This window comes from Sycon ciliatum, chromosome 13 (assembly GCF_964019385.1).
Source record: "Sycon ciliatum chromosome 13, ocSycCili1.1, whole genome shotgun sequence".
Taxonomy (NCBI): Eukaryota; Metazoa; Porifera; class Calcarea; order Leucosolenida; family Sycettidae; genus Sycon; species Sycon ciliatum.
Window position 1 is genome coordinate 1549752 of NC_088655.1, and position 14425 is coordinate 1564176.

General features: G+C 48.1%; 1 protein-coding gene across 1 annotated transcript; it reads left to right on the forward strand.

The window, feature by feature from the left end:
- The first annotated feature begins 10009 nt into the window (after nucleotides 1-10009).
- On the forward strand, nucleotides 10010-14194 carry LOC135829904 (uncharacterized protein K02A2.6-like). The gene has a single exon (XM_065342286.1). The coding sequence runs from the start codon at nucleotides 10010-10012 to the stop codon at nucleotides 14192-14194; it is 4185 nt and encodes a 1394-aa protein (XP_065198358.1).
- Nucleotides 14195-14425: the final 231 nt, after the last annotated feature.

Sequence of the window (14425 nt, forward strand, 5' to 3'; positions counted from 1 at the left end):
GTCGGCCTATACCGTTTTGTGTGTGTGTATAGACATGGCATTTTACCGTTCACGCTATTTTCCACTGTCGACCTATACCGTTTTGTGTGTGTGTGTAGACATGGCATTTTACCGTTCACGCTATTTTCCACTGTCGGCCTATACCGTTTTGTGTGTGTGTATAGACATGGCATTTTACCGTTCACGCTATTTTCCACTGTCGGCCAATACCGTTTTGTGTGTGTGTATAGACATGGCATTTTACCGTTCACGCTATTTTCCACTATCGGCCTATATCGTTTTGTGTGTGAATAGACATGGCATTTTACCGTTCACGCTATTTTCCACTGTCGGCCTATACCGTTTTGTGTGTGTGTATAGACATGGCATTTTACCGTTCACGCTATTTTCCACTGTCGGCCTATACCGTTTTGTGTGTGTATAGACATGCCATTTTACCGCTCACGCTATTTTCCACTGTCGGCCTATACCGTTTTGTGTGTGTGTGTAGACATGGCATTTTACCGTTCACGCTATTTTCCACTGTCGGCCTATACCGTTTTGTGTGTGTGTATAGACATTGCATTTTACCGTTCACGCTATTTTCCACTGTGGGCCTATACCGTTTTGTGTGTGTGTATAGACATGGCATTTTACCGTTCACGCTATTTTCCACTGTCGACCTATACCGTTTTGTGTGTGTGTGTAGACATAGCATTTTATCGTTCACGCTATTTTCCACTGTCGGCCTATACCGTTTTGTGTGTGTCTATAGACATGGCATTTTACCGTTCACGCTATTTTCCACTGTCGGCCTATACCGTTTTGTGTGTGTTTAGACATGGCATTTTACCGTTCACGCTATTTTCCACTGTCGGCCTATACCGTTTTGTGTGTGCATAGACATGGCATTTTACCGTTCACGCTATTTTTCACTGTCGGCCTATACCGTTTTGTGTGTGTGTAGACATGGCATTTTACAGTTCACGCTATTTTCCACTGTCGGCCTATACCGTTTTGCGTGTGTGTATAGACATGGCATTTTACCGTTCACGCTATTTTCCACTGTCGGCCTATACCGATTTGTGTGTGTGTGTAGACATGGCATTTTACCGTTCACGCTATTTTCCACTGTCGGCCTATACCGTTTTGTGTGTGTGTATAGACATGGCATTTTACCGTTCACGCTATTTTCCACTGTCGGCTTATACCGTTTTGTGTGTGTGTATAGACATGGCATTTTACCGGTCACGCTATTTTCCACTGTTGGCCTATACCGTTTTGTGTGTGTGTATAGATATGGCATTTTACCGTTCACGCTATTTTCCACTGTCGGCCTATACCGTTTTGTGTGTGTGTATAGACATGGCATTTTACCGTTCACGCTATTTTCCACTGTCGACCTATACCGTTTTGTGTGTGTGTAGACATGGCATTTTACCGTTCACGCTATTTTCCACTGTCGGCCTATACCGTTTTGTGTGTGTGTGTATAGATATGGCATTTTACCGTTCACGCTATTTTCCACTGTCGGCCTATACCGTTTTGTGTGTGTGTAGACATGGCATTTTACCGTTCACGCTATTTTCCACCTTCGACCTATACCGTTTTGTGTGTGTATAGACATGGCATTTTACCGTTCACGCTATTTTCCACTGTCGACCTATACCGTTTTGTGTGTGTGTAGACATGGCAATTTACCGTTCACGCTATTTTCCACTGTCGGCCTATACCGTTTTGTGTGTGTGTATAGACATGGCATTTTACCGTTCACGCTATTTTCCACTGTCGGCCTATACCGTTTTGTGTGTGTGTGTAGACATGGCATTTTACCGTTCACGCTATTTTCCACTGTCGGCCTATACCGTTTTGTGTGTGTGTATAGACATGGCATTTTACCGTTCACGCTATTTTCCACTGTCGGCCTATACCGTTTTGTGTGTGTGTAGACATGGCATTTTACCGTTCACGCTATTTTCCACTGTCGACCTATACCGTTTTGTGTGTGTGTAGACATGGCATTTTACCGTTCACGCTATTTTCCACTGTCGGCCTATACCGTTTTGTGTGTGTGTATAGACATGGCATTTTACCGTTCACGCTATTTTCCACTGTCGGCCTATACCGTTTTGTGTGTGTGTGTAGACATGGCATTTTACCGTTCACGCTATTTTCCACTGTCGGCCTATACCGTTTTGTGTGTGTGTATAGACATGGCATTTTACCGTTCACGCTATTTTCCACTGTCGGCCTATACCGTTTTGTGTGTGTGTTTAGACATGGCATTTTACCGTTCACGCTATTTTCCACTGTCGGCCTATACCGTTTTGTATGTGTGTGTATAGACATGGCATTTTACCGTTCACGCTATTTTCCACTGTCGGCCTATACCGTTTTTTGTGTGTGTATAGACATGGCATTTTACCGTTCACGCTATTTTCCACTGTCGACCTATACCGTTTTGTGTGTGTGTGTAGACATGGCATTTTACCGTTCACGCTATTTTCCACTGTCGGCCGTTACCGTTTTGTGTGTGTGTATAGACATGGCATTTTACCGTTCACGCTATTTTCCACTGTCGGCCTATACCGTTTTGTGTGTGTGTATAGACATGGCATTTTACCGTTCACGCTATTTTCCACTGTCGGCCTATACCGTTTTGTGTGTGTGTAGACATGGCATTTTACCGTTCACGCTATTTTCCACTGTCGGCCTATACCGTTTTGTATGTGTGTGTATTTAGAAAAGCGATCCTGTCAGCTTTTCTATTATTGTGTTCACATGGCAGAAAAAACGATACCGCTATGCTACGTAAGTTTCTACGTAAGGTGCTCGGTACTTCACTTAGGCTACGTAAGTTTCTACGTAAGGTGCTCGGTATTAGATCTACCAACGCGTGGTAGCCGCATGCTGTGCACGTGCACGGCAGACATTGTGTTGCATGCAGTGCAGTCCGTTTTCGGATGTGCATGCGCGAGGAACTTCCTTCTTTGGAACTGCTTCTTGCATGAGCTGTTTCGGATATTTCGTGTCCTGGCTTATTTCGCTTCGGCTCTGCTGAGACCTCTTTTCACGGAATATTACTCAATGACAGGTGAGTTGACCAGTTCCCTTTGATTCATTTGCTTGTGTTGACTCTTTCATTTACGAAAAGTGTGCTGATTTTAGGTGGAATACAATAAAATTAATAATGGAAAAGCTGACAGGATCTCGTTTCTATACTATTAACTTTTCTGCTGTCGAGGCCTCCTTTTACGGGATACTCAATGACAGGTGATCTCTGAATTGACCAGCTTCCTTCGATTCATTTGCTTATGCTCACCCTTTCATTTACGGAAACGTGTGCTGTTGTTATTCGGATTTAGATCCATTCGTATCTCTTTGCCCTTGCCAACAGTGTGCGAAGAACGCGAGTTCACCTTCTTGACGGTAAGGCTTATGTTGCTGCTGAGGCTTAGATGTGTTGTCGAAATACTCATGTTCATTGTACATTGTTACGTTACAAGTAAGGCACTGGTCATGATTACTTCCGGCATTCCGTGCTCCGATCATAGGGTAGAATCTGAATCAGTGGCATAGCATCGTTGGCAGTTCCCAATCTGGAGGGAAAGGTTCAAGGACGCATTGGCCGAGTATTAGTATGCAAATTAAATTCGCATATCAGGGAAAATCTCCAATATGGAGAGGTTCATGCATTCAGTGACTTGTTTGCTTCATACGAAACAAGCCAATGGGTGCAGTCTCGTGAAAATCTCGTACGATCGGATTTGTTTACTCGAGTCTGGGCTGTTTGATTTGTGAGTAGCGCCGAGATTGCACTGCCCCAAATAAAGTTGCGTGCCGGTAGAGCAAGAATTACGATCTGCAATCTGTTTGTAGTACTGTAATAGGTAGCCGAGTGGTAGGCGCGGTGAAATCAACAATAATTACTTTTATTCTACTTTCAGGTACACACCTGAGATATAATCGTTAGTGAAAGAAGAAGCGGCAAAATAAATAACTTTCTCTCCGGTGCTCACCTAGAGGTTGAATCCTTATTCTTCGAGTTAGCTTTCATTGCTATCCAATCTAATCTAATCTTCTCTTCTTCAAAACAGAAATGCGCAGCCGCTTTTATGCAGCAGACGCCGAACGCTTACATACGGAGATACACTAAATATACATCAGGCAAAGCTCCGTATTAGTTCCGTACTACTTCCGTATTGGTCGGGCAGGGATACTACACCCTCCCTTCCTACAGATTATCACGCCCTCGTGATTTTCAAAAAATTAGTGAAGAGTTACGAACACAGCGTCAACCGGAAGATGGCAAATTATATCGGAAATGATAACGTTTAGAGTAGACAGAAGAAATGAACTGATAACAAATCATAAAGTAGAAGTAAAAGCACACCAGGTTCACACGATCTCACGGGGTCAAAAGGGAAAGAACTGTCCTCCAAATAGGACCTGAAACCACAGCACTCTTGCTGCACGCTGGCACAACCCGCCAGGAACATCGCAGTTCAAAAACCGAACTGAATATACTATAACTATAAGGGGCGTTGTCACACACATTGTCCCACGTTAGCTGGGTAAGCCGTGGCTCACCATGATCAGACGCCTACCAAACTAAACTGGATTCACACACTCGCATAAAGGAAGACTGAAGAGAACAGGGAGACTGAAGGAAGACAGAAAAGAAAATGCCATACCTGGAATCAGCGTTAGTAACCACGGCGGCGGCTGGAGCTACGGCGGAGAGCAAACCACGTTTTATCTTCATCTTGGTTGAGCCGGTCACTCAGAGCGGCTAGCTCGGCGTCAGACAAATGACCTCCCTCCTCGTCTTGAATCGTGGTCTTCACATTGTCGATAGCATCGCTTTGCGCAACGTAAAGAGTGATGGTCTAGCCAGGAAGAGTGTTGGTCTAGCCAGGAAGAGTGGTGACGAAAATCTGGTTCCCACCACGAAGGCGAAGTACCAAGTGAAGAGTGGGCTCCTGCGTCCTGCGTGCCGGCGAAAACCAAACACTGCTGGTCTTGGGGAATACCCTCCTTGTCTTGGGCAGCAGCCTGCCTTTTGTCGGCCTCATCAGCTTCGCCATCACCACAGGTAGTATAGGTAGAGGGTCGCTTGGAATCGCCATCGGAGTGTCCAGTGAGTGCCGTGCGGAAAGAAGGGTGATCCACGCTAGCACCCTGACTGAGCTGCAGGCTAATAAGCAGTGCCAGGCCGAGGAAGGCAAGAAACATGATTCTCATCTTGATTCGTCGCACGGAGCTGTAGCGGGTTGAGCCATCGGAGTCTGGGGTCGAATCACGTTGTTTTATCTAAAACTACACCGCTGCCACCAATGTAATAGGTAGCCGAGTGGTAGGCGCGGTGAAATCAACAATAATTACTTTTATTCTACTTTCAGGTACACACCTGAGATATAATCGTTAGTGAAAGAAGAAGCGGCAAAATAAATAACTTTCTCTCCGGTGCTCACCTAGAGGTTGAATCCTTATTCTTCGAGTTAGCTTTCATTGCTATCCAATCTAATCTAATCTTCTCTTCTTCAAAACAGAAATGCGCAGCCGCTTTTATGCAGCAGACGCCGAACGCTTACATACGGAGATACACTAAATATACATCAGGCAAAGCTCCGTATTAGTTCCGTACTACTTCCGTATTGGTCGGGCAGGGATACTACAGTACCTGCAAGAATGTGCTGTACATGTATCGTATTTTCTCTGTTGTTGTTTCAGTTGCCGTCATGTTGCTAAAGAAAGGTTCAGTGACTCATTTCTTTCATAAAAGACTAGTCAATGGTTTGGTCTGGCTTCGAATCTTTCGCTGTAGAAGAAATCTATTCGTGTCTCTATTGGAGAAATAATTGTATTCACTCGTTATAAAATAGGGTTAAGACAAACTCACAGAGCAAATGCCATCGGTCCCTTGATGTTCGTCCTAAAGAGGTTTGACTGGATATCATTCATACTCCCCCAAAGTCGTGTAACATATTATTATTATGGAGTGCCTTGTTTATCTCTCAGTACCTCCAACCATATATCCTTGCCCCTTATATCCTCAGGATCAGTGTAGTTGTTGGAACGAGGTGTCGGACTCAGCAATGTATTTGTTTACATTTTAATACATGTTTATTGTTCCCATTTTGCTGTGTTGTTTTAGACAATCGTGGACTTGTAACACTTTGAAGTCATTGAACTGCTTCCAAAAGTTTTATCGACATCAACAGGATTACGATTTCACTACAATATGATGCTGGATGACCTTATCACGACAACCCACGACTACAATTATAAACACAGAATCAACAAAAACATCTGCGGCACGCACCTTGTTACAATTCTCAAGTAAATGTGATTTAGGGTGTGGACACCTGAATTTTCTGAAAGACAAGACAATTTTATGACAGAGTCATGAAATTCTGCAACATCCACAGAATGACCTGCGTATAAAAAAAGTATCACCGCCACGACCCATATGATTCCCCTGCGGAAGAACATGAATACATGTATGCAAGACTAGTTCCATTTTCTGCAAGAAAAGGCTTGCACATCAATGCGTAATTGCGTATACCACGGTATTGAATTTGATATGATACACGTACATAGGGGCTCCCGTAAGAAGACCAGAGGTCTGTGGGAAACACCCTAGTAAAATAAAATAGTAATAATAATAATAACATGTAGAGGCGCTACATGTAGGCCATCATTTATTTGGGCATTCCATTGGTGACACAATTATATCCTTTAGCCAAAAAACAAAAGAAATTATAGCAATAAAAACTGCTTTATGGCAGTTTTCTAAAAAAAGTTATTGTGTTCTAGTCCATGGACCCCGTCTAAAAAGTAAGAAATTAACGAAATGTGATAGCCGAAAATTACAATTTCACACAAAACCTCACAATAATCACACACAGAATGCGAGACGACCTTTTCCCCTCGTGGTCCTCTTTCATATGCATGTACTTGTACAAGTACAAGTGTCGGAATAAACAAGTGTTGAAAGTGTCGTGATTATTGTGAGGTTTTGTGTGAAATTGTAATTTTCGGCTATCACATTTCGTTAATTTCTTACTTTTTAGACGGGGTCCATGGACTAGAACACAATAACTTTTTTTAGAAAACTGCCATAAAGCAGTTTTTATTGCTATAATAGACATGGCATTTTACCGTTCACGCTATTTTCCACTGTCGGCCTATACCGTTTTGTGTGTGTGTATAGACATGGCATTTTACCGTTCACGCTATTTTCCACTGTCGACCTATACAGTTTTGTGTGTTGTAGTTGTTGTAGAATTTATTTAACGTCGCACCACAAACAGGCGATTTCGCCTCCTTTGATACATGTGGACGACAGAAGGAATGAGAGAGAGGGGGGGGGGACAGAAGTATGGAGAGAGGAAGGGTAGAAATAAATAAGCAATCAACCTCAGGGCTACACCAAAGCAAAAACGGAATGGGAACATACTATATACAAAATAGCTTCATACATATAATTATTGCAAAACACGTTTACTATTCTTCAGTCCGCTATACCACAGAAACACACTAGCCGAAAAGCATTTAAACGGAGCCATGATGCGCTTTTAGCAGGGCACAGAACTGAAGGTGGCTGGGCTCGGAACGGAGATCAGGCGGGAGCTGGTTCCACAGGACTGCGCCGATGAACTGCATGGTCGCTCGACCCGCAGGACCGGGCCAAAATGGTACTCGAACGAGGTGATGTGCTGCTCCCCGAGTGCGGTCACCAGTAACTCTCACGAAGAAGCTGGTGAAGAGGGAGCTAGCTCGGGAGAACAGACAACGACGGACAAAGATGAGGAGCTTAATGTTAAACATGTCCTCCAGGGTGGTGAGGCGGAGCTGTTCAAAGATCGGGCTCGTGCGCGACCACGGTGGCAGACCGAAGAAGCCGCGGATAGCGCACTTCGTTAGACGTGTGAGGGGCTCCATGTTGCCAATTTGAAGTGACGGATAAAAGGCGTTGGAAGCGTACGACAACCTACGTGTGTGTGTGTAGACATGGCGTTTTACCGTTCACGCTATTTTCCACTGTCGGCCTATACCGTTTTGTGTGTGTGTATAGACATGGCATTTTACCGTTCACGCTATTTTCCACTGTCGGCCAATACCGTTTTGTGTGTGTGTATAGACATGGCATTTTACCGTTCACGCTATTTTCCACTGTCGGCCTATACCGTTTTGTGTGTGTATAGACATGGCACTTTACCGTTCACGCTATTTTCCACTGTCGGCCTATACCGTTTTGTGTGTGTGTAGACATGGCATTTTACCGTTCACGCTATTTTCCACTGTCGGCCTATACCGTTTTGTTTGTGTATAGACATGGCACTTTACCGTTCACGCTATTTTCCACTGTCGGCCTATACCGTTTTGTGTGTGTATAGACATGGCATTTTACCGTTCACGCTATTTTCCACTGTCGGCCTATACCGTTTTGTGTGTGTGTGTATAGACATGGCATTTTACCGTTCACGCTATTTTTCACTGTCGGCCTATACCGTTTTGTGTGTGTGTAGACATGGCATTTTACCGTTCACGCTATTTTCCACTGTCGGCCTATACCGTTTTGTGTGTGTGTATAGACATGGCATTTTACCGTTCACGCTATTTTCCACTGTCGGCCTATACCGTTTTGTGTGTGTGTAGACATGGCATTTTACCGTTCACGCTATTTTCCACTGTCGGCCTATACCGTTTTGTGTGTGTGTATAGACATGCCATTTTACCGTTCACGCTATTTTCCACTGTCGGCCTATACCGTTTTGTGTGTGTGTACAGACATGGCATTTTACCGTTCACGCTATTTTCCACTGTCGGCCTATACCGTTTTGTGTGTGTGGCCATGGCATTTTACCGTTCACGCTATTTTCCACTGTCGACCTATACCGTTTTGTGTGTGTGTGTATAGACATGGCATTTTACCGTTCACGCTATTTTCCACTGTCGGCCTATACCGTTTTGTGTGTGTTTAGACATGGCATTTTACCGTTCACGCTATTTTCCACTGTCGGCCTATACCGTTTTGTGTGTGCATAGACATGGCATTTTACCGTTCACGCTATTTTTCACTGTCGGCCTATACCGTTTTGTGTGTGTGTAGACATGGCATTTTACAGTTCACGCTATTTTCCACTGTCGGCCTATACCGTTTTGCGTGTGTGTATAGACATGGCATTTTACCGTTCACGCTATTTTCCACTGTCGGCCTATACCGATTTGTGTGTGTGTGTAGACATGGCATTTTACCGTTCACGCTATTTTCCACTGTCGGCCTATACCGTTTTGTGTGTGTGTATAGACATGGCATTTTACCGTTCACGATATTTTCCACTGTCGGCTTATACCGTTTTCTGTGTGTGTATAGACATGGCATTTTACCGGTCACGCTATTTTCCACTGTTGGCCTATACCGTTTTGTGTGTGTGTATAGATATGGCATTTTACCGTTCACGCTATTTTCCACTGTCGGCCTATACCGTTTTGTGTGTGTGTATAGACATGGCATTTTACAGTTCACGCTATTTTCCACTGTCGACCTATACCGTTTTGTGTGTGTGTAGACATGGCATTTTACCGTTCACGCTATTTTCCACTGTCGGCCTATACCGTTTTGTGTGTGTGTGTATAGACATGGCATTTTACCGTTCACGCTATTTTCCACTGTCGGCCTATACCGTTTTGTGTGTGTGTAGACATGGCATTTTACCGTTCACGCTATTTTCCACCTTCGACCTATACCGTTTTGTGTGTGTATAGACATGGCATTTTACCGTTTACGCTATTTTCCACTGTCGACCTATACCGTTTTGTGTGTGTGTAGATCCACTTACATGATCTAGCATTCCATTCCTCCTTCCCACTTTAGCCCGTATGTATATATCTAGTAGATTGCATGTGTTCTTGGTTCTTTGTCTTATCGTAGTACAACAGTTAGAACTAAGGTCTTGGCTCTCTGGTTGGTCTGGTTAGACTAAAGTACGAAACACTACATGGTGGCAGCGGTCCAGAAGCCATGTCTTCTTCGGACCCCAGCTCGGTTCAGCCCGCTTCCCGCGGATCTTCCCCCGCCGGTGGCGGAGGCAGCAGTGGTGGTTCAGGTAGCTCCTCCGGCGGAGCGCCTTCTACGTCTTCTTCGGCGCCCGAGCCCGCCCAGGTTTCTCTTCCGGGGATGGTTCACCTCTCACAGGTGTCCCCTCCATCATCGTTCAATTTCCAGGCTGCAGATCAGTGGGACCGCTGGCTGCGTCGTTTTAACCGCTATCGTCAGGCGTCTGGTCTTCACACCCAACCGGAGTCGGTCCAGGTGAACTCCCTCCTCTACACGATGGGCGAGCAAGCTGACGACCTACTGGACAGCTTTCATCTACCTGAGGATGACGTGAGTAAATTTACCACAGTCACTGAGCGTTTCACTGCCCACTTCAGCAAGAAGAGAAATTATGTGTACGAACGTGCATGTTTCCATCAGCGCACCCAACAGCCCACGGAGTCACTAGATGCATTCGTAAATGATCTCTACCGCTTGGCAGATAGGTGCAACTTCAAGGCCATGCACGATGAGATGCTCCGGGACCGGTTGATCGCAGGGTTAGCAGATGCACGTCTTTCTGAACGCCTGCAAATGGATTCGGATATGACGCTGGAGAAGGCGCTGGCTCACGCTCGCCAAAGCGCTGCCATCAAGGAGCAACAAACGACGGTACGTGCAGCAGCTGATCAGTCGTTGTTTGCTGTCCGCCAGGATCAGGGGCGGCTGCGTTCTAGTCACGATCGTCCTCCGCTGCGTGATGCTCCCAGCTCCTCGCGCCACTCGACTCCATCATCTGATTCTTGTCCTTGGTGCGGATACGAGTCACATCCCCGCGCACGATGTCCTGCAAGTCGTGTCACCTGCAAAGGGTGTGGCAAGACAGGCCACTTTCAACGAGTGTGCCGCTCTTCGCCACCATCTGGTTCCTCCGGTTCTTCTGCACGACAGGGCACTCATCAGTCCCCGCGGGGCACAGGTGTCCATTCTCTCTCCAGCCACAGTGATTCCTCTAGGTCGGCAGTGAGTTCTGCTGACGCATTTCTGGGCACCCTGACCCATGGCACAGGCTGGAATCTCCCTATGCTTCTGCACGGCAAGGCCATAACTATGAAGGTCGACACGGGTGCGGATGTCACTGCTATACCAGCTACAGTGTTCACGTCCCTGGACTTGCCTATCTCGCTCGCCCCATCGAACCGTACTCTCCGGGGCCCGGACAACACAAGCCTCAATGTTTGTGGCCGGTTTACAGCTGACCTGCGCACAGCTCACTCATCTCAGTCTCACTCCGTGCCCACCCAGGTGTACGTGGTCCGCGACCTCAAGCTTCCACTGCTCGGACGTCCAGCCATTGAGGCTCTCGGCATCCTGCCTGCTCCTGCTAACGTCCTGGAGACCACCTCTACCTCTAGTGACTCAGCTTCAGACTCTCGCTCTCCTGTTGCCGCTGAGTTTCCTGACCTGTTCTCGGGCCTAGGTACCTTCGGTCCTCTCCACACCATTCAACTTCGCGATGAGGCTCCTCCATACTCGCTCTCCACTCCTCGGCGAGTTGCTCTGCCCATGGAATCGAAGGTTGTTGAAGCCCTCCGTCGCATGGAAGACGCTGGCGTCATTCGCCCAGTGTCCGAACCGACAGATTGGTGTGCCGGCATGGTCGTTGTGCCAAAACCAAACGGCAGCGTGCGCATCTGCGGTGACTTCACACGGCTCAACAAAGCCGTCAAGCGCGAACGGCACATTCTCCCTACCACGGACCATCTCCTCGCTCGCCTCGGTGATGCCAAGGTATTCTCCAAGCTGGACGCTAACAGCGGGTTTCACCAAATTCCGTTGGCGCCGGAGTCGCAGCTACTAACCACCTTCATCACGCCCATCGGCAGATTCTGCTACACGCGGCTCCCCTTTGGCATCTCCTCGGCACCCGAGTATTTTCAGAAACAGATGTCAGATCTGCTCAGCGACCTCCCTGGCAACATCTGCATGATGGACGACGTCCTCACATTCGGCTCCACCCTCGAGGAGGAGGTCGACAACCTTCGACCAGCTCTGGCCCGTCTTCAATCCGCCGGTGTCACGCTCAACAGCGAGAAGTGTCAATTTCATGCCACCTCGATCAAGTTCCTGGGCCACGTGATTGATGGCTGTGGCATCCGTCCAGATCCAGACAAGATCCACGCGATCCAGGAGCTCTCTCCCTGCTCCGATGTCCATTCCGTCCGCCGTCTGCTCGGCATGGCCAACCACCTAGGCAAGTTCATTCCGGACTTGGCCTCCATCACGCAACCTCTCAGGTCTCTCCTCGTCAAAGGCACCCCGTGGCAGTGGGGTGCTGAGCAGTGTGCCGCGTTCGACCGCATCAAGACGTCACTGAGTAACGAGCCCGTCCTGGCCAAGTACTCTCCCAACTACCACACTACAGTATCTGCTGATGCATCTTCCTTTGGCCTGGGTGCAGTGCTTCTACAACGCCAGCCCGACGCGTCCGTCCGTCCTGTAGCCTATTTGTCTCGCTCTCTCACACCAGCGGAAACGCGCTATTCGCAAATCGAGAAGGAGGCTCTGGCTGCAACGTGGGCCTGCGACCGGCTCTCACACTACCTCCTCGGCATGCCATTCACCATTGAGACGGATCACAAGCCACTCATCCCTCTGCTCGGTACCCGTGCTCTTGACGACCTCCCTCCGCGGGTCCTCCGGTTTCGTCTACGGCTACTTCGATTCGATTACAGTATTGTCCACACTCCTGGCAAACAACTCGCAATTGCCGACGCTTTGTCTCGAGCTCCTCTGCGCAGCACAGATGCCGACGCTTCTGCCACACTGGAGGCTGAGACCGCTGCTATGGTGTCGTACGTCACTGAGGCTCTGCCTGCCACTGCGCAACGCCTGGAAGAGGTTTCAGCATGGCAAAGCGACGACGATAGCTGTGCTCACATCATCGAGTACCTGCAGCACGGCTGGCCTGCTCCTAGCGATGCTCCTCCCGTAGTGCAGTTTCTTATAGAGCACAGCGCACATTTCAGCCTCACGGACGACGGCTTGATTCTGTATGATCAGCGTCTCTACATACCTCCCGCTCACCAGCAAGAAATCCTGGCTCGCCTTCACCAGGGTCATCAAGGCATCACCAAGTGCCGACGCCTGGCCCGCACTTCCGTATGGTGGCCATCGCTCTCGTCGGACATAGCTACTCTTGTCCAAACATGTGAAGAATGCAGTCGACACCGCTCTCAGCCACCCGAGCCTCTTCTCTCAACTCCACTCCCAGAGTTTCCTTGGCAACATCTGGCCGCAGACTTCTTCACAATCGACGGTCGCAACCACCTCCTCGTCATCGACTACTACTCTCGGTTCATCGAGGTCCTCGACATGCCCTCGCTCTCCACAGCTCGTACAGTCGGCCATTTCAAGTCACTGTTCGCTCGCCATGGCATCCCTGACTCTCTAACGACCGACAACGGACCGCAATTCACCAGTGCTGAATTTGCCCAGTTTGCATCCACCTATGGCTTCCGCCACGTCACCAGTAGCCCTCTCTATCCGCAAGCCAATGGCATGGCCGAGCGTGCTGTTCGCACGGTCAAGAGTCTGTTCCGTCAGGGCACTGATTGGCACCTCGCACTACTCGCGTACCGCAACACTCCCTTGGAGAATGGTAAGAGTCCAGCCCAGCTTCTGATGAACCGCCAGCTGCAGTCACTCTTACCTCTCTCTCCAACACAGCGACAGTCGCATCCAGTCGATCAGAGCGACCTGCGTGCTGCGGATCAGCGCTTAAAGGATCGCCAAAGCACCAACCATGCCAGTCGCCATGCAGCCCGGACACTGCCGTCTCTGTGTCCCCAACAGCCTGTGTATCTACCTGATCGTGAAGAGTCTGGCCACGTGATGAGCCAACCAGCCTTGCGCTCCTACATCGTAGCAACCCCATCGGGCCAGTTCAGACGCAACCGGCGGCACATTGTCCCAATGCCAACGCCGCAACAGTTGCCGCCTGCTGGTCACTCTGCCGCTACTACCGATCCTGATCCCCCAGCCAGTCAACCTTCTACTCCGCCGTGTTCTGCAGTTCCCAACTTGCCATCGACCCCTCCAGCTCAAGACCAGCCTGATAAGTATGTCACGGCTCGCGGCCGTGTCGTTCACGCTCCCGATCGCTTCTAACGTTGGTCTCTCCAAACAAAATACTCCACTCTTCTGTCTCTCCCTCTCTTGCTTGTTCTCTTTCCTAATGGCTTGCATGTGCCTGTGTGTCCTCTGTACACCCTTAGGTCTTTTCTTTGTAAGAGGAGAGGATATACATGTACAATGCACTATACTAGAATACTCCCTCGGACAGACCAGTGCTTTCAGAACTCTGTAATGGATCCCTTCTGCAACGGTCTTGATTAAGTC